This window comes from Gordionus sp. m RMFG-2023, chromosome 4, assembly GCF_954871325.1.
Source record: "Gordionus sp. m RMFG-2023 chromosome 4, tfGorSpeb1-WG-v2, whole genome shotgun sequence".
NCBI classification, from domain to species: Eukaryota; Metazoa; Nematomorpha; class Gordioida; order Chordodea; family Parachordodidae; genus Gordionus; species Gordionus sp. m RMFG-2023.
The window spans coordinates 24626916-24648690 of record NC_088778.1 but is presented as its reverse complement, the minus strand read 5'-3'; the positions used below and the strand labels follow the sequence as shown (position 1 = coordinate 24648690).

The following is a 21775-nucleotide window of genomic DNA, read 5'->3' as shown; positions in this document are numbered from 1 at the left end:
TCTGATAAATTTTACCACTTAAATACCTGAATAATATATTCTTTACAAACACTAAATTCGATATAGTTTTTAAAAATACAGTAATTTTTTTTTTCTCCGAGAATTATTAAAGAATTTTTTAAATATCTTTGGAAATTAAATTTATTAACAAATATATTTAGTTCACTACATCTTCTCCAGCATTTTTTTAAAACCAAAATTAGATTGTGAAATAAGGTGGAATAGCACCAAATGATTAAATGGTTTCTTTCTTTCTTTGGTTAACATAAATAGAGTAATTATTCAACTTATTCTATCCACCCTCTGATAAATTTTACCACTTAAATACCTGAATTCGATATAGTTTAAAAATACAGTAATTTTTTTTTTCTCCAAGAATTATTAAAGAATTTTTTTCCTTAAACTTTAATAAATTTTTACCGCCACCCTACTATACCTTTGCCGAGCTGGCTATACATACTTTAGAGAGGAAAAAACTGAGACCATACCTTTTAAGAAAATTTGAACGGAATCAAGACAGACAAGTTGAAACTATTATAGAAATAGGCCTTAACGGCACATATGTAAGGTTCTATTGATCTTATGAAGTTTATAATGAATACGTCAAAAATAAATTAATAGTATGATTTTATTCATAAAATCTAAAAGTTTTATCATTTTAGTCCTTTCCATATTTGCAATGAATAATAAGTATACGAAATATTATAACCCTAGCAAAAAAAAGAAGAATTTATTCCAATTTAATAATAAAAATATATATGATATTAATTAAAGAATCTCTATTTTGAATTTTTAAGATTATATAAATAAGACATTCGATTTAAATTTTGACACAATATCAAATTTGACGCAAAATGTGTTTTTATTTATATGCTAAATATATCTCGACATTATGCCAATTTAACTCACCTATTATACAGTATAATTTAATACTTTCTTAAAATCGTTCTTAATTGATGTCATTATAATTTTATAGACCTGTCAAGAATAAATTATATCGATGAAAATATCAACGAACGTCATGTAAATACAAATGTTTGGTATTATTATTTATTGGGATTTTTTCTTGGTATCCTCTCATTATCTTTCATTGCCATTATGATTATATTATGTACACACGGTAATGCGATATAAATAATTAATTTTTAAATTATTTATATTTTTTCACTTTAAAAGAAAACTCTGAGAAGGACACAAATAATAATATTGAAAGTAATAATAATAGTATTAATAGTAATATTAATAACGTGATATCAAAAATCAAAATTTCAAAGCCATTATTTTGCCCGTCCAAAATAATCGCTGCTACAAATAAGCCATCAACACCAAGTTCCTCGTCAAAAGACAATAAAAATTTATTGGAAGAATACCAAGATTCCTTCCAGTATCCAAGTGATTCGAATGATTACAAAGTATCAAAAACACTTGATGGAAAACCTTTGAACAACAATGATCAAATAAAAGGTGAAGATCTTGACTCCTTAGAAGATGTCGAAATAGATGATGATGATGACATTTGTAGATCCGATGATGCTGATGCGGACGATGAAAATTTCAGTTACGAGGCAGAAGTGATAAATTTACCCGAAGCTTCTGATTCGTTAGAGAATGAAATTAACAAGTTTATCCATAAAGTCAAGGATCAAGTAACATTCAAGTCCGCCTTGAAAAAGTCGAAAAGTAGAGATGATGGTAGGACATCCAAGGTAACTTTTAGATCAGAAAAGGATAATAGTGGTACCGACATAGAATACGTCTACCATTATGCTATGGACGCCTCGACCGATAATGACTTTGAATGGTAAACGTATTTTTTTACAAGATTCAGCAATAGTATTATATATATTGCGTAGCATGATCAAAAAAATATTCTATTTTTTTTCTCCGATCAACTTTAAAAAAAATATATGATATTTATAATATAAATTAAACAATATTTAGGTATGTCTTATGGAAGCAGAAAAAGAAGAAAAGTAAGAAAAAAAAGAAGAAAAGGAAAAAAAAAATATATGTATTGAAGTCCCATCGTAAAAGTAAAGATGCTGATGATGAAGACGGGGAAGACAATTATAACAATGAACCTAATAAAGATGAAAATTCGGATAAAGATGACAATTTGGATAAAGATGACAATTCGGATAGAGATGGAAACGAGGATTTGAATGATCCCCCATATGAGGGCAATGAGGATGTAGGGGAGGAGTATGAAGATTGCTCACAAGAATCTTTAACGGATACTGATAATAATGATGATAAAGAATTACCTACACAACCATTCAGCCATATTTTCGGCAAGACATCTTTAAATCAACCATCCCGAAATTTCCCCCTTAATCAAGGTGGAAATAGAATACCCTCGTCGACATTCTATCCCAAAATGTATGAGTTCAAATCCTTTAATAAATTTATCGAGAAAGAACGAGCAAAAAAATTTCAACGTTTTTTACAGCAACTAAGGTTAAATACTATAAAAAAAACGCTGAAGGCATCAAATATTTTCAACAAAGAATAGTAAAAAAAATTTCCTTTTAGCTAATTTAAGGGTAAATCATTTTAATTATATAGAATCCATTTTAAAATATCAAATTGATAGCTATATTTATATTGTTAGCGTATTTAACAATAAAACAATGGAGTATTCATATAAAATATTGGTTGCCATTGCAATCATCGTGACAACGTACAATCAGTTTAATTAATATTCTATGTATTAACATTAAAAATATAAATTTATATATATAATAAATCTTATGAAGGAGTTTAAAATATAAATCTATACAATAAAAAGACAACTTCTCAATCCTTTCTATTAAATACTTAGAATTTGATTCATCAATATTCAATCCTTTCATTAAGAAGAACACTAAATTAGAATTCTTTAAATATGAAGGTCGGGTTGGAATGGGTAAAAATATTTTTGGGTTGGGCCGAACAACTTGAAAATATTTTTACGGGGTGAATTGCAATTTTTTTTAAAGTAAAATATTTACACCCTTTTTTCGTAAAATATTAAACCCACAACTTGTAAGAAATAATTTTCGGTAGTCGGACCTAAAATTAAATCAAAATTCCCCAAGAGCCGGTTCAGGCTGACTTCAATAATTTCTATATTTATTTCTAGGGCTTTTCGGGACAAATAAAAAAGAATTCTTATAGGATCATGCTGGGCAGAACAAGTTTTTTTAAAAAGATTTTGAAGATTATTAATAAATGTGATGTTGATTTCTCATTAGTAATCGATAGGGAATATTTATTACAATTGTAGATAAGTAATATTTAGCGCACAGTTTGATGATGTTATATCTACATTAGATTTCTTACTCATAATATTTTAGATATTTAATCATAAAGAGTTTTTCGGTTATATTATATATATTATTTATCATTAATGTAAAAAAATCCTCATTTCATAAGTGGCAGATGTGGTTCTGAGGGTTTAGAGACTTAAACTAAGGAGGTGCAATAATCCATTCATACCTGGGTTTGATCCCCATCAGGACCCATTTTTCTGAAACTAACTGTTGAGACTAGTGTTGTTAAACAGCTCGTTTTGAGCCGATTTTTAAAAACGGAAGCTTCGAGATTTCGATAATATATGCTAGACTTTGTTATCTTCAGACTTAGGTAATATTTTTCTGGATAAAATATTGAGTTAGCCGTTTTTAAAAATCGGCTCAAAACAAGTCGTTTAACAACACTACTTGAGACACTAAGGCAAAAAGTTAAGGTTGCACACCCTTGGAAGATAAGGAAAAAAGCGCACAATCATTAATTTTCCTTTTCCCCATAAATATTTTCAATGGTAAAATATGATAAAACCTTTATTTTATATAAAAATATTTATTGATAATATGTTTTGGACTTTAAAAATTTTGTGGATTGTTTTTTATTCCATTATTCACAAAATTTGTTAATCTTCAGACTTATAAATTGGGGATCGATGTCAGTTGTCAAAGCTTTCCGATGCCTCAAGTATATACATCACCATCAAGCGGGACTTGCAACCAGGAGCACCCCAAAAATATTTATACTACATTATATATTTTTTAAAGGATTTTTATGTTCTTCGAAAATGTTATGCCCCCCCCCCTTCTGGGGAATTAAATTTAAATATTATATTAAATTTTTTGAAATATTATTATTTTTAAGATTTTTAGTTATCCTAAAGTTTTGCCCTTCCATAACTCTTATGTAGACCAGTGTACGAAATAAAATTAGTGGAGGCTTTAGCCGCCACTATCAGAAGCGACATGAATAGGGGCATCGTGATAAATTCTCTATATGCATTAAATTATAATTATAAAAATCGTGAATTAAAAAAATTTTAAGAAACATTAATATATATAAATTATAAAATTGAATCTACGCTAAAAATAGTGGCATATTTTTAAGTCTTTGTTGAAATGCAAAAAAAAAGATAATTATTTATAAATTGAGAATTTTGTAATTTTTTAACCATCATTTATAAAATAAATTTTGTTCTTGAATTTAAGGCAACCAGAGTAAAATCCTTCCACAAGATGAGCTAGTTAAGGGGACAGAGAATTTGATTTGAGTGGAGAGAAAAATTATAATCCTCTTCCCTCTTCCAAAAATTTAGAAGATCCATATTATGCGGATGACTATAATATTCTTGTTTCAATTTGTTCAAATTGTAATCATAATTTGTGGTTATCGTAATGCATGCTAATCTTGTTAGATAATTTATATATGATAACTTCTCTTTGAATCTCAGAAGATCTCCCTTCCCCTTCTCCGAAAATTGAAGAGTTTTTTTCCCTGGAATTATTCTCCGATCATATCTATATTTATCAATAGAATATCATCGTACTCTTCTATTAGTTTAATATGTTTTATAATTAATTCAGAAGGCGTATATTATTTTTTTATTATATATTTTCACAAAACATAATAAAATATTAACAATTGGATAATTTTTATATGTTTTCTATTATATATTTTCTTTAAGTGAAATAATTTTCAATTAAGGGGTTTATATTTCACCTTTTCAAAAGTAACTAAAAATTTATAGCGATCCTATTTGTCATGAAAAAAATTTGATTGTTTCTTTAAAAATTCTGGCAGCCGGCTAGGCGGAAAAGCACACATATATACATAAATTATTTTTGTAATATTTGGAAGAGCGTTTGATGGAGTAGCAAATATGCGAAGTGAATTTATTGACTCGCAAGCTAGAAAAAAACATAGGCCATCAGTTAGTATTTACCAGAGACTGTAGTACCAATTACCCAGCCTGGCTCGAGTTTGTAAAAAACTTATATCAACCCCGAATCGGTTTATTTAATTCTTTCATTTTATGGCCCGGCTAGAGTTTTATATTTAAAGACCCGGCTCAGGTGTTTTTAAAAAAAAATTTTGGCCTGGATTTATAAAATAAAAATTTTATTTTATGTAAATGTATTATATATTATATTATAGATTTTTTTTTATCAATAAAATATATTTTGCTAATGATCTCTTAGTTATATAATTTTGTTTACATTCAGTAATGTGAAGGGGGAATATTCAATATGATTAATATACACATTTTAAATAATAAATAACTAATATTTGGACAGAATATTATTAACAATTTTTTTTATTTTAATTAAGTCAACGGTATGACAAAGTTAGTTATTATATTCGGGTTTAATTTAATTTATTAGTTAACGCTTAATATTTAATGTCTGTGAAATGGTCATGAAAAATGTCAACTTATGATTTTAAAATTGTATGTCAGCTAGGGAATAAAATTGTAGTGGTAAATGCATTATTGCGGTATTGAAAAATTTTAGATTCTAATTGAGAGGTAGAACGTGAGACGGTCATTTGCTTTAAAAGACTGAAATATATCAATGTGATCGAAAATAGATTAAAGTAGAGACGCTCAAAAGTTCCTGTTAAATAAGGTTAAATTGAACATTTTTGAAAGGGTTAGCACATTAACAACAATTGCAGTTTATAAGAAGATATAAATTATCGGTTGACAGTGGTACTATTGAGTAGGGTGTGGACATGATTATTTCTAATTTATTGAGGAAATATATCTTAACACCGAAGGGATCACTCGGGGATAGATGCGATGAAATCAACCTTTCGCTTTTATTGTTGTTAGCAGAATTGCGATAATGTTATATAATATTACATGAAAGAATGCCTGGGGCGCCAGCTAACATGGAGAAACGTACCGAAAGTGTCTTATTGTTCATAGAATATTCCTTATAGACCATGGGAAGGAAACCATATTGATTTTGATACGCAGTAATTTGTTTTATTGGTTAAAATGGATGTGAATACTTACTCCGAATGTGTAGAAGTAGAGTTATTAAAATTCACGAAGGTATAGTATTAATACGGCGCACAACTTCCGATGATGTCAGATAAGGGTCCACAATTCATAAGAATTAAGGACCATTCTTGAAAAGGGAATATTTAGCTGATCCAGCAAAACCTTACTCTAAATAATGGTTTGATTGAGTAAACTAGTAAATTATTTTCCAATTATTCAGGAATATTTTATATGTTATTTTAAAATCTAATCGAATGGGAGCTCAAAGTTCGGTTAGACGTCACTTGCAAGACTAATATTGGGCTCAAACTTTTAAAACACTTTGATAAGACCGAATGCAAGAAAAAAATGTGATTAACAATTCAACACCGGGAGAATTAAAAAACTTAAGCCATGAGAATTTTAAGCGGATTATTGTGAATTAAATAATATTATTTAGGACCGGAAAAAATAATAAAAACTCTATTGTCTTATGAGATGGATAATGGGACCAAAAATAATAAAGAAGCATACCTATCAACTATGTGATGGAAAGACCCCAGAAAAATGAATTGCTTCCACTCAGGTAAAATAATATTAAAATCAACAGAGCGATAACCACGGGAGATGCTATTTAAATTACAGATGAAACAACGATCAATCTAAGTTGCCAGATATAAAGAGTACGTAATAATACGATGACGTTGTCCAAAAGATCAAGGTAGTTAAAAGGCTAATCCAAGAATGTATGCTTGTATATTGGGAAATTTAATGATTAAGCATTTTAGGGTTTTAATAATAAATATTTTGTGATATATATAAATCATTATTGTATTTTATATAAATGTAGACAGGCTTTATTAGATTTTATTGTGTTCATAATATTTATTTTTATTATGTTTATTGTCATCTTAGTGAAAAACTTCACGATAGGCACATATCAGCTGGGTTTTTCTAGAGCCTTATTTGGCTGTTATTTTGCAAAACGCTCGTCAACCATTAGCTATGAGTTAGGGTAGAAAGATAAAGTTTAGGATTTCAATTTATATTAGATTATGAGAAATATGCGGTTAGATCTAAGGTCTGGCTTCTGCTAGTGCTTGTCTAGTAGATATGATGTATATCGGGTATTGCTTAGTAAATGATACATCCATCCTTAAAAACATATGGATTTTGATTCTGAAAATGATGATTATTGGGGTTCATCGAACATCAGTTCTAGTATCTTTTGTGATGATGAAGTTTCTCATCTTTAATTCTAAAATATATATGATTTTATTTTTATAGGAAGAAAGCAATTTCGGAACAGCACAATTAAGTTGTTTGTCATTGCAAAATAAAAAGATAAATAAAGATAATGGTAATTAATAAATTTATGAAATTATTTGTTAATTTTAATAAAGTTTGTAATTAAGTTTTTTTATTTCTAATTGAATTTCCAGTAAATAATTTTAAATATTTCAAAATATTGCTTTTGAGTTATAATTCAAATTAGCAAAGTCAATTTTTTCTTTTTAAATTTCCAACTTTAACCTTTGTTCCAAAACCAATTCCGATAATTTTAAAATAACCTTAGTTTATATTTGACTTACTATTTAACATTAAAATTTGTTTAAAATCGATATGGACCTTTATTACACTCAGCAGATGGTTAAATTCTTGATTATCACCATTGCTGTCATTAGCCTTTACAGTCTTGGGGGGCTCAAAAAATATTTTTTTTAGTTTCTAATTTTTTCCCCTTTTTAAGGTATTTTTAAAAAAAATTTAAGATTCATTGTGGGTCTCTTCAAATTCTTCAGGAGACTTGAGCCCCCTGTGTGCCACCCCACTAGTGATGTTACTTATTATATGGTAAGGACTAGTGATTGGGTTGAGCCAAATGGTTCAACACATTTTAAAAACAAAAGATTTATTTAAATGCTTCATTAAATAATCTTGATGAGAAATATCAGAAATTCCTAGTGTTCAACTAAGTGTTTTTAGCCATTAATATTCTCATTCATAATATAAATTGAGATGAGGGATTTCTATGCAACTATAAAATTTCTTAGTTATAAAAAGAGACATTATGGCAAAATTTGCCATTTAATATAGTCCTTGACCATCTTCAAAATAATTGACCAATAGCTAAAAATATAACACTAGCCTTGAGACGAATGTCTCAACCTTGAAGAGTATCAAAAAGAATCAAATTACTTTAAATAAAGACTGCTTGTTTTTTGGCTCATGCTAGCCATTCAATTTTAGAACACTAAGAGACAGTAAATCACCTAGTCTGCATCAAATAAATGACAAAAATTTTAGTTAATGACTTACTTTTTTTTATCAATCATCAACCATCTAATTTAATTAAAAGCTAGAATTTTATCAAATTTAATTTATTTCTAAATAATACTCAATTATAATGTTTATAATAAGATATGAGATTTATTATATTTTCCCATATCAGAGCTCAGGCTATTCCATCTTGCATTCGATCATTCCATGGCATGGATCTTGCCTAGCCCAATATGGGTTAGTTTCTATTTTACTGATTTTAAAATCAAACGTTTCTCTATTTTATTATCACATTTTGGCCATTAGTACAAGAGTCAAAATATATTTGGTCATTATTCCCGAATGTCCATTTTAATTGTTAAGAACTGCTATCCATCTCAGGAATCAAAATCACTACTCTCCTGTTCCACTCAATATTATTTTTCTCAATTGACAGTGTGTTCTTTCAGTTATAGTATTAGATCAGTGTCTCCACTCTTGTAAACCTTCTCCACTTTGCAGAAATGCTGATTTACCGTTTAGCACACTATCCCTCTTTGATTTTCCTTAATGTCGTCCATGGCCACGAATATGGTATGTACACTCCCCTTTATTAGCTTGCATCGTGACAAGGCATTGGCCACATCATTTTCTTTTCTGACCCAGCTGCATGAATAAAACGCTTAGATGAGAGATTAAGATGTTTAATACCTCTGTGTGCTATGAAACTGCAGGGTGACGAAAAGGCAGAATAAAATCGAGAGGTGCTCCCTATTCACTAGTGGATACAAATGATCGGATGGTGTATAAACACATAGTATGAAATAGAGCTCAACCCTCAGGAATTATAAATTGAACCAATATGCCTTATATTCATTTATATTGTTAAATCATTTATTTACTTATATCGGTCATATTTCAATTACATATTTTTTTTTAAATGAGTATTATGTAAATTTAAGCTTCTAGCATAGGTATAAATTTGAAAATGATCCTAAAAATTTTCAGAACAATTTTAAATAAAAAAAATGTAAAGCTATAATGGAGGAACATCCAACCATTCTTAAGAGAATCTTGGTTAAGCCTATGGCTATACTAATAGTCGTATAACATATTGCATTATGTGAACTTAAAATGTAACCTAGAACTATTTGCAAAATACTTCTTTTTATAGGAGCTATTTGCGCTTAACAAAATACGTTTCTAAAGCACTTTGCTCTCCTCTAACTATATTAATTAAATTAATTTATTTGTCCTAAATGTTTACCCTTCGCCTATTTGTTTTTTTTAATACAGCATAGTAAAGCAAGTTGAGACAATTTAATATAAATTATTCGTTTTTTTTAAAAAAAATGAAATTACACATATTTATTATGATTCGCTTATTTCTTGACTGTATTTTGAGAAAAATAACCCTAAACAAGGTTTAAGTGAAAGAAAAATAATAATAACGCTAGACATAAGAATAACTTTTATATCATAGGATATATTTATGTTAAGTTTTGATATTTTAATATTTTTTTTAGTTAAAAATTAATTATAAAATAGAATTTCTGTAAGTCAAACTATTTTTAATAAATTTCTCTATATAAGGATTTTAGTAAAGAATGTCATAAATAAAACAAAATTAGTATTAGGTATTATCACATTTATCGATATTAAAATTTAATAATTATGTAATTTTATAAGAATCTAACAAGAACAGGACCAAAGAAAAACAATTAAATGTATTTAATTTTTTTTAAAAATTCAATGAAAAATATATAAATTTTTACAACCAATAAATCGAAAAACGTTGTTTTACATTTTTAGCGAAGTCTTTCATTTAAATAAAAAATTTTTAGACTTATCATCACCCAAAACTCACGAACTACTAAAAACATTTCACACATGGCAATCATCTTCCTCTTCCTCTAGCCCCTTGGTGGCTTCTAAACTACCTTCACAAATCGCTACAGATATTTTTACTTACTCGCCGCACCTTAAAAGTTCGCCTCTTATATCAAACGCTTTCAAAAAGCCGTCAATTCATACGGTAGCGCCCTTTAGCCAACCCAAGAAGTTGAGAGATGCTATATTTTCTTCGCGACGATTTTCGGTTAAATTTAAGCAAATTGCTTTTTTTAGTACTAGTTTTTTTAGGTTATCAAAATATTTATTGTTGAGATCCGTATTCCTAAATTATTTTTAACCCTCTTTTAATCTCGATCATATTTTTCAAATACAAGTTAGCCGGTCCCACCACGACCCAACATACTCACTCCTCTAATCCCACGGATGAACCCTATTCAAATACTCAATCCGACCCACTTTTCCAAAAAATAATCGACGATCTAATTTACACGGAATATTCGCGGCATCAAAACATTTTTGATTTTCGTCATCAAAGATTGGCCAGGGTCGTTCTCCCCGAAACATTGCTAACGCAATTTAAATGCAAATCCGAAAAAATTCACTTACTGAAAGCCGCCATCAACTGCGGCGAAGGTAACACTCTTTTGAAAGTTATTTTGTTCGTCCGGAATACATTGTCGCCCGTTATTTTTTACGATATTTTGGCTATATTGCCCCGCGCCAGGAAGAGGTATGTAAGATATTTAAAGGATACAGATGAAACGATTGCCATAGAATGCTTGAGGTTATTTTTTAAACAGGTTTTTTGCTTTTACATATTATTTTCTTGATTAAAGTAAAATAATATACCGTTATAAAAATGGCGGCTATTTAAAACGTTTGAAAAAATTAATGGATATTATACTCATAGTTAGGAACTCTCGGAACTGGAAAAAATTTAAAACCCGGAACCTGGGAAACCCCCTCTTTTAAAATTTACAGGAATGGGAAACCATTTTCAAGAACTATTTCTAACAAAAATGCAAGTAATTTATTTAAAATATTGTTTTAAATATTGTGTAATCTATTTTTATCTAAGATCATATCAGAGCATATGCAATCCCTAATTATATGATATCTTATTCTTGTAGGAACATAAACTTATATAATAGAAAAATATTTTAAAAATAAATATAAAAGCTGGGATCCGGAGTGAAACGAATTTCGCTTCCGGTTCGGTTCGTTAAAAAGTAAAAATATCGGTTCGGTTCGAACCTCTAAAAACTTGTTTGAATGTATACAAAACTACATTCAAATTTTATGTGTTATTGTGATATTTTAATTTTATTGAGTTCTTGAGGGTGTCTTCTCTTTTAGTGACGCTCAAGATTTTCTCAGTGATGCCCCTGCATAGTTGGGCCACAATCAGTAATTTAAATTTTATGTATCATTTATAATATTATATGTAAATAATTTATATATTGAATTCAATTTATCTCTAGACATTACCCAGCATTCACAGTTAGCACGGATTCCCGGCAAAGGATACAAAAATGAATGTAGAAATATTATATTTATATCATATTTTGTATACTTCGCCGCGAATTCGCGCTAACTGTGAAGGCAGGGTTATAAGCTTAAAAATATTTAAAGAATGTTTTAAAATGATAATATACTAAAGTTTATGAAAATTATGGCTGACACTTATCAATCAAAATTGAGTGATAATAATCTTTTAACAATTCGACTATAAATTAGAATTTTATAAATATATACTTGTAATAACTTTACTATTTTATAAGCACAAAATTCTGAAGTTAGAACCGTTCATAGGCATTTTAGCGGTTCGGCTCAAGTTCGGCTAGAAAATCTTTTATCGGATTAGGTTCTGGGTTAGGTTCTATTCACCTTTAGTTTGGATCTCTGTATAAAAGAATACAAAAAATTATAAAATGAAAAGGTAAACAACTCAAAAAAATATGAAAAACAAGAGTACAAAATCTCCCAAATTATTTCGCGCATAATATAATATCCTTAATATATTATTTGCATAAGAATAACATATCAAAACTCTCCTAATTTTCTTAAAATAACAATACTTCTATAATTACTTATATAAATTGAATGTCAATAAAACAAAAATATAAATTATATTTGATTATCACAACATGTATTATATTTTAAACTGCTCTGCCCTGTATAATTTATAACTATATCTTTATAATGACTACCAAAATCTTGATTTTTCAAGATATGATCTTAGAGTCTTGAGGGGTTTATTTTGTTTATAAAAAATTTGACTGCTAACTGAGTTTGGAGCCAGAACTTTGAACTCTCGGAACTTCGTCAAATTTTAAAAACTAGTTCCCTGAATCCATTTTTAATTTTAATAACTGGAACCAGCGCCAACAGAACTCTATTTATTCCAGGATAATCCTTCATTTTTTGTATTTTGGATGAGGTGGAAATTTTATTATTAATTATTACCTAATTAGATTATACAATTCCTCCATTTACATATTAACATGACAAAAATTTGTTTGGATGCAGATCCTTATCTCTCCACAAGGAAGCACTGTTTACGGAATTATCATTGGCCATTTCTGAAATGAACCGAGATCTAATGGACATAGATACTGCCACCCCAAAAATCGGCATAACTCTGGATCAAGCCAATATTAGTTATCCGGACAACTTTCTACCGGCCCTCGAAAAGCTAATAACTCGAGTAACTCAGTGCAGAATCAATCTGAGCCCCGATCTTTTGGAGGATAAAAATATATTTAAGCAGCTGCTTCATTATAACAGTTGCTTGCAAAGACGATACGTCCTTTGTAAAATGACCGGACAGTTACGTAATGATTTAGGTATATTGTTCCTCTTATTCGAATCCTGCATTATTTATTTTTTTTATTGTAAAATATACCATATTTCCTATAGTATAATACATATTTATTATTACTACTGTTGCCTTAGGTCAGAATTGCAGAAATATGGTTTTATCTAAATCATCAGGTGAATTCGATACCTTAATTTATGGGCTAAAATATTACGAAACGCAGAGAGCAGAAGATTGGGTTTGTATTATGTATATCAAAATATTTGATATTTTCTCTTTAGAGGTCTGCAAATGGCAAAAGTTTTAGGTTCTGCCCTGCCCCGTTTGGAATTTAGCTTTTGTCCAGCTCGGTCAAATTTGTGGCCTGGCCTATTTCCAATTTTTTAATAAGGTTTCCCAGACCTGTTTAAATACAAGGCATAGCCCGAAATATATGTAGTTGTACACCAAAATAAACAACTATATTGGGGATTGGTTAAATTAAAACACTATACATGGACTATCATTTCTATAAAACATCATAATTCAACATTAATCCAGCCTTCTAATTTTTTTGCCCTGCCCAAATAAAAAAAATTCAGACGTAACTGGGGCGGACATTGCAAACCTCTAATTCTTGTTACTTAAAAAAAAATTTAACCAAAGTTAACTGATAAGTTTTTATAGGGTCAATTAATAAGGTTTCCATTATCAATGTTATAAATATATTTTTTAAGTATTAGGAAAAATATAATGAGTTTTTAAAAACTTTTCTTTTTCGGAAGAATTTGATTTATCGTCGGCTGAGTAAGGGTTGTTAAAAGGCCCGATTCGGGGCGATTTTAAAAATGACTCGATTAAAATTTTAGCCAAAATAATATTATATAAGCCTGGAGATTTTCCTCATAGTTGGCAGAAAAGTTTTTTGCCTCTATTTGCCAAATCTCGAGGCTTGCATAATATTATTTTGGCTAAAATCTAGGTCGTTTTTAAAAAAATACCCGAATCCCTTTTTAACAAAACGAACTATAGGATTATATATCCACAATAGATAAAATATAATTGAGTTTTCATTATTTCATTGTGATTTTCTTTTTAAAATGCAATTAATATATTTTTATTTGAATTTTTAAAAAAAAATAGGTATAGAGTAGAGCACTATAATACTCAGGTGACAATATGGCTCTTTTTTTTAAAATTGTGTCTCTTTTCAAAAACTCTTTTTGTTTACATGGCATCTAGATTGAAAAATGGCACTATATACTAGGCCTACAAAAAACGAATAAGTCTATTATTCTTATTCGATACGAACTTTCGAATCAAATAATCTATTCATAGCGCATAAAGGAGCTTGCTTTTCTTTGATGTTTAATTTAATATTATTTTTATCACAATAGGCATCACTTATAGATCCCAATTCGATAATCGAAGAATACTCCGTAAATTATCATTATACATTATATAGTTTATAATTTGAGCAGAGGTGTTTAGCATTGTTTTCTATAAAAAAAACGTTGTGTTGTTTAAGCAGTAATTCTTTTTAAAAATATGAAAAACACAAACTATTTTGCTTTTTCTTAACGAAAAAAAAACGTTACCAATTTGCCCGTTACTATATAAATTATATAAAATAGAACGCAAAATAATACGCCTCAATTTGTAAAAAATAACTATTATATTACTGCATATTTTTACTTTATCATTTATTTTTTTTAAAACATAAAATTTGGTTTTTATGTAAAATTTTAATTATGTTTATAGATTTTATTAGCTTTCTGCTTCTTTTTTTTAAATAAAAACATGTAATAGAGCTCACAATTTGAGCTTTTGCCTTACTTTTTTAATAAGAAAAACGTAACGCATCCCTTGTTTAAATTGAGGTGGAATTTTTATTCATATCTTCGATTCAAAAATCTTAAATAACGCATTTAACGCACCGATATTATAGCTGACTATGTTTTAAAAACTAATTTTTAAGATAAAGTTAAAATTGAGATAATAATTTTATATAACATTAAGAAAAATCATAATATTTTTTTATAAAATTTACTATTATTTTTATAACCGTATCTCATATTTATTATCAACACATCTCAACGTATGTTTTTTAAATTTTATAATAGCTCCATATTTATAAATTTGTACCTTTCGCTTTATTTCGTAAAAACGCTGCGATAAAGTAACTCTTGAAGATAATGCGTTTACTTTAAATAATGCCTAAGTTTTAAAAAAGATTGAAAATTATATTACTTTTTGTAGACTCCTTTACTTTTATTTCTAGTAGACTCTTTTATTTTTATTTCTAGTAGACATTCCTTTTAAAAAAAATATATAATTTCCGAAAAGAAAAAAAATTATTTTTTAAAAAAATAATAATATTTCAAAATAAACAACATTATTGTTACAATAAGAATACAAATACGACCTTGACGGCGTACAAAAATAATATAAAAAAACACATATACTTCTCATTAAGACATGTCACCCACAAAAAAAAACTGTTGTCTATTAGTATTATTTTGAATGCATCCCATTTATTCCTGCTCTAACAACAATTCTTCCAAGTCGTCCACTGTAAACTCCGCTTCTCGTTGCTCACTCATTGTTTCCCTATTGTTCGTATCACCAGTTGTACTTGGCCCCACACAAACATTCACAAAGGCATCGTTAGCAATCACCAATATAGGTTGGACCGGTCGTTGCTCTGTAATTACTTCCTTTGGTCTGGTCATACTTGGATTGTCTTGATCATTTTCCTCAGTCGACACACATCCCATCATTTCCTTCCTGCAAATCGTATGCGAACTCCTCCACAAAGGGAACGGAATGTGATCCTGCCTGGTCAATCGAGATCGAGCTTCCCCCCGTTCTCTAGAGCTGAAAGTTGTTACGGTGGGACAATGCCTCGAAATGGTCCCACACCCCCACATCCATAGCACTCAATTAGCCCCGATTTTCTCCTGCTGACAATTCTTTTGGAGACCTGAATTATATCTTTCCGTTCTTTTTCCCCCATTCCATCTGCCAATGTTGCCCTTTGTTGCAATCTTCATTTATCATTCCATATCAATCCCATATCACTATTGGTCTTAACTAAGTTCATCTCCATAATCATATCATTCTTCGTTTTAATATACCAAGTTTCTATGTTTCAAAACAGAACAAAAAAATTTTTATATCGGAAGGAAAAATATTGTAAGCAAGAACACAAAAATTTTTTTTTTTAAATTAGGTTAACTACAAAAAAAATTTTTACATAATTTCTTTTTTTTTACATAAATAACAAATTTACAAAATACCAAATATTCCAAAAAAAATTATTATTATTACACTTCCTTTTCTACACACTCCCAATCCCATTTTATTTCCCTATAACTTTCACAACACCAACTGTCTGATTCCTCATATATTCTATTTTTTAATTTATTTTTTACTACTTTCTACTGTTTAATTTATTTTCTCCTTTTCAATTATATTCTCTTCTGGCCAATATTCACAATAATTTTCATAACTTACAATCGATATTGCAGCACCTGTATCCAATAGCATAGATATTTCTCTACTTCCTACAACTACTTCTACACGAGGACAGTTATCCTTCTCACTTTTGCCCTCTAATTTTAAAATAGGAATTCTATATTTTTCCATATTTTCACCATTTACCAAATTTATATTTCTTTTATCTACTAAATTTCTTTTAACTTCTACATCTCCACCGACCCGAAATTTCATTTCATTCTCTAATGTAATAACTTCCATTTTACCATTTTCGCTATCATTTAGTCACCTCTCCCGCCCGACATTCTATAGCCCGATGTCCTTCCTTCCTGCACTTAATACACATACTTTCATCTTTACCTTCTTTCAAAATACATTATTTTGTATCATTCTTACATTAGATGCCGGTGCTAAGTATTTCACTGCCGGAAATTCTTCCCCATTTATCGGTTCTCTTACATAATAATTCTCTTTAGCATGTCCCATTTTTCCACATCTTTCACATTGAAATGTTCTTTGATTATTTCCAATAATACGATACGTCGGGACATAACATTTTTCACTACTATGTCCAACTCCTCCATATCTATTACATTTAATCGGTTGCTTGTTAAACATTGCACCGTTCTGCATACAATTTCTACTTATATGCCCCAATGCCCCACATGAATAACATCTTACATTTTACATATTAATCTTTGGACGATTAATTCTATTTCGGAAAAAATTTTCTTTTTCCCAACTTTCCTTTTCATTTCTCTGCAAGTTCATTGGCGTATTATATCTTTAAAATGATCGTATTCCTTATCATTCATTCGATCCTCTCTTTTGAAATCCCTTTCATACCTTCTCACAATTTTCTCCATGACTATAATTATTTCGTTTATCATCTCTCATTCCATGTTCATCTTTAATCTCTATTTCTTTTTTACTATTAATATCTTTTCGTTCCTCTCCCGATCTAATAATATTGATACTTTTCCTCATTCCTTCTATCATATTTTCATTTAACATTTTCCATATTTCATCTTTTAAATTTAATATCTCTTCCGTCATTCTTTCATTTTCATTAACGTTTTTTAATTCCCTTTCATTTTTTCCTTTTTCAATTTCATTATTTTTCATTTCAATTTCTTCCGTGATTTTTATTCTATCTCTTTCTATAACTCTTTTTATTTTTTTCCAACATAATACCAATTATCCATAAACATATCACTACTATACCTATAATACAATTATTTCTCTGTGGAACCATTCCCACATAATTATATGTTTTTGTACTTCTTTTAGAATTAAACATTTATTCTTTACTCACAAATTTATTAAAACTTTTATTATAAATATTTTAACACTGCTAAACGTTAGAAAATATATTAAACTTCATATAATTAATAATATCAAAATTATAAAAATACACAACATTTAATATATTCAAAAAAAAAATTTTACCTTTTATTTTTAAGAATCCCATTTATTTTTAATATATTCTTACTGTTGCATTGTGTCCCAGTTTATATTCAAGGCTAAGGCACCACTTTTTGTTTTCTTCAACCATCCTTTAACCCTCGCTACCATCCGTTCCTCCTGTCCATTGAAACTGGGATGATACGGTGGCGCTAACACATGATATACACCCGTTTTTCACAGAATATCTTGAATTTTTTACCGATAAAAGCTGGTCCAACACCCGATACCACAGTTTTCGGAATACCAAACTTCGACCATACTTTTTTAAAATGTTTAATCACGATATTCGTTGTTAACCCATGAATTTCTTCAAATTCTATCCATTAATGGGGAAGCATTTCCGGCAGTGAAATACTTAGCACCGGCATCTGATGTAAGAATGATACAAAATAATGATATTTTGAAAGAAGGTAAAGATGAAAGTATGAGTTTTAAGTGCAGGAAGGAAGGTCATCGGGCTATGGAATGTCGGGAGAGGTGACTAAATGATAGCGAAAATAGTAAAATGGAAGTTATTACATTAGAGAATGAAATGAAATTTCGGGTCGGTGGAGATGTAGAAGTTAAAAGAAATTTAGTAGATAAAAGAAATATAAATTTGGTAAATGGTGAAAATATGAAAAATTATAGAATTCCTATTTTAAAATTAAAGGGCAAAAGTGAGAAGGATAACTGTCCTCGTGTAGAAGTAGTTGTAGGAAGTAGAGAAATATCTATGCTATTGGATACAGGTGCTGCGATATCGATTGTAAGTTATGAAAATTATTGTGAATATTGGCCAGAAGAGAATATAATTGAAGAGGAGATAATAAATTAAACATTAGAAAATAGTAAAAAATAAATAAAAAATAGAATATATGTGAATTCAGACAGTTCGTGTTGTGAAAGTTTTAGGGAAATAAAATGGGATTGGGAGTGTGTAGAAAAGGAAGTGTAATAATAAAAAAAAATTTGGAATATTTGGTATTTTGTAAATTTGTTATTTATGTAAAAAAAAAGAAATTATGTAAAAAAAAATTTTGTAGTTAACCTAATTTAAAAAAAAATTTTTTTTGTGTTCTTGCTTACAATATTTTTCCTTCCGATATAAAAAAATTTTTTTGTTCTGTTTTGAAATAATTGTAAAAAAAATTTTTTTTAATTGAAACCTGCAATGGAAACTTGGTATATTAAAACGAAGAATGATATGATTATGGAGATGAACTTAGTTAAGACCAATAGTGATGTGGGATTGATATGGAATAATAAATGGAGATTGCAACAAAGGGCAACATTGGCAGATAGAATGGGGGAAAACGAAGGAAAGATATAATTCAGGACTCCAAAAGAATTGTCAGCAGGAGAAAATCGGGGCTAATTGAGTGCTATGGATGTGGGGGTGTGGGACACATTTCGAGGCAATGTCCCACCGTAACAACTTTCAGTTCTAGAGAACGGGGGAAAGCTCGATCTCGATTGGCCAGGCAGGATCACATTCCGTTCCCTTTGTGGAGGAGTTCGCATACGATTCGCAGGAAGGAAATGATGGGATGTGTGTCGACTGAGGAAAATGATCAAGACAATCCAAGTATGACCAGACGAAAGGAAGTAATTACAGAGCAACGACCGGTGCAACCTATATTGGCGATTGCTAACGATGCCTTAATGAATGTTTGTGTGGGGCCAAGTACAACTGGTGATATGAACAATAGGGAAACAATGAGTGAGCAACGAGAAGCGTAGTTTACAGTGGACGACTTGGAAGAATTGTTGTTATCAGGAATAAATGGGATGCATTCAAAATAATATTAATAGACAACAGTTTTTTTTGTGGGTGACATGTCATAATGAGAAGTATATGTGTTTTATTTTATTATTTTTGTACGCCGTCAAGGTCGTATTTGTATTCTTATTGTAACAATAATAATGTTGTTTATGTTGCAATATTATTATTTTTTAAAAAAATAATTTTTTTTCTTTTCGGAAAGGAATGTCTACTAGAAATAAAAATAAAAGAGTCTACTATTTGTAGACTCCTTTACTTTTATTTCTAGTAGACTCATTTATTTTTATTTCTAGTAGACATTCCTTTTAAAAAATATATATAATTTCCGAAAAGAAAAAAAATTATTTTTTAAAAATATAATAATATTGCAACATAAACAACATTATTGTTACAATAAGAATACAAATACGACCTTGCGTACAAAAATAATAAAACAAAACATATATACTTCTCATTACTACAATCATCTGTCTTTATATTTCATTAATTTTAAATATAAGTAAGTTTTTTTTTCCATTTTATGTAATATTACAAAATGGAATTTTTCAATTTGCTATGCCATTTAAAATGCATTATTTGCGTTTGAAACGCTCAATTTGTGAAGCTTCATTTTTTATGTTATTATTTTAAAGAAAGAAGAGTCTTTCTTTCTTTCTTTTTTTCTTCCTTCCATAAGAGAGGAGATTATGGAATACTATTTTATTATTTAATAAATTTATTTTTATAATAACCACTTATATATTTTTTTAAAATTACAATTTCCATATTAAGATCAGTCCTCAACTGTATTCCTGCGCCCTTTTATTTGCTTTATGCGAGAAGGCGGCTGATTGGGAAGAGATTGATAACACATTTCAATTGAAGGTAATATATAATAATTTTAACAATTATTTTATTTTTAGTTTTGCCATTTTTGTATTTTTTTTTATTAATAAGTATTTCACCATTTATTTTTATAGACCTTAATATCGCAATATATCAAACCCAAAGCCTTGTTATCTCCAAAGCTAATAGCTCATATTCTAATCATGCACAAAGCACCTTTTGAGGTTAGCTTCATTTTTTTGTAAAAAATAAATTATGATATACTTTATATTTAATATCCCTTTTTTTCTACAGGTTATCGTTAAATATATTAATCGAATCGATGATTCAAACGAGAGAGGTCGCTTATTCGCCATGATTTCTTGATTGATAGAATTTTACATTATTTTATTGATTTTTAAATTTAAAAAATGTGATGCAAAATCAATGCATTCCAAGTGGCAAAATTATTATTATATAATTGTAATGTATTGTTATAATTAATTTTTGGTCCATGTAAAATTTTTTAATCAACATGATAATATTATTATTTTTCATTTAGCGCAAATAAAAAAATTTCGAATAAATTTTTAGTAAAATTCGCATCACCTTTTTTCAACATAGTAATATAAATTCTTGCATTTTAACCTTTATTTTTTTAATATTATCGAAATTCCTCTTATATATATCTATAACAATTATTAACTAGAAAATAATTATAATTGTTTTGAAAAAATCACTGTCTAAGCTATATATGGGCTAATGGAATGATGCCTTTAACAAGGACCACTTCGGTCTAACAGACAACTTGAGACTGCGGAGCAGAATAAGGCGGCTATAAGGATAAATTGATTTTACCAAATTATGTGATATGGGCTAGGGTTAGCCTGCGTGGATGGCTTAAGTTATGATATTCAACAAGGATATATAGATTCAAAGCGCCACTTTGATAAAGTCGAACAGACAACTTAAGACTGCGGAGCAGAATAAGGCAGCTATAAAGATAAATTGATTTTACCAAATTATGTGGTATGGGCTAGGGTTAACCTGTATGAATGGCTTA

At 28.9% G+C, this 21775-nt stretch overlaps 2 protein-coding genes across 3 annotated transcripts; both read left to right on the top strand.

Moving 5' to 3' along the window:
- Positions 1 to 1098: 1098 nt before the first annotated feature.
- On the top strand, positions 1099 to 2512 carry LOC135928751 (protein PFC0760c-like). Its single transcript, XM_065465206.1, has 3 exons — positions 1099 to 1120; positions 1177 to 1801; positions 1942 to 2512. Exons 1-3 carry the CDS (start codon positions 1099 to 1101, stop codon positions 2510 to 2512), a joined length of 1218 nt encoding a protein of 405 aa, XP_065321278.1.
- A 4899-nt stretch (positions 2513 to 7411) lies between these two features.
- LOC135928086 (uncharacterized) lies at positions 7412 to 21169 on the top strand. 2 transcript variants are annotated; one of them, XM_065464419.1, is made up of 10 exons: positions 7412 to 7509; positions 7556 to 7628; positions 10372 to 10625; positions 10756 to 11165; positions 12911 to 13227; positions 13337 to 13437; positions 14576 to 14617; positions 20680 to 20772; positions 20868 to 20957; positions 21028 to 21169. In XM_065464419.1, exons 1-10 carry the CDS (start codon positions 7435 to 7437, stop codon positions 21097 to 21099), a joined length of 1527 nt encoding a protein of 508 aa, XP_065320491.1. In that variant the 5' UTR covers positions 7412 to 7434; the 3' UTR covers positions 21100 to 21169. The 2 variants fall into 2 exon arrangements, 1 of the variants encoding a protein (XP_065320491.1); XR_010572238.1 differs by lacking the exon at positions 21028 to 21169 and having other exon boundaries at positions 13337 to 13448; positions 20868 to 20910.
- Positions 21170 to 21775: the final 606 nt, after the last annotated feature.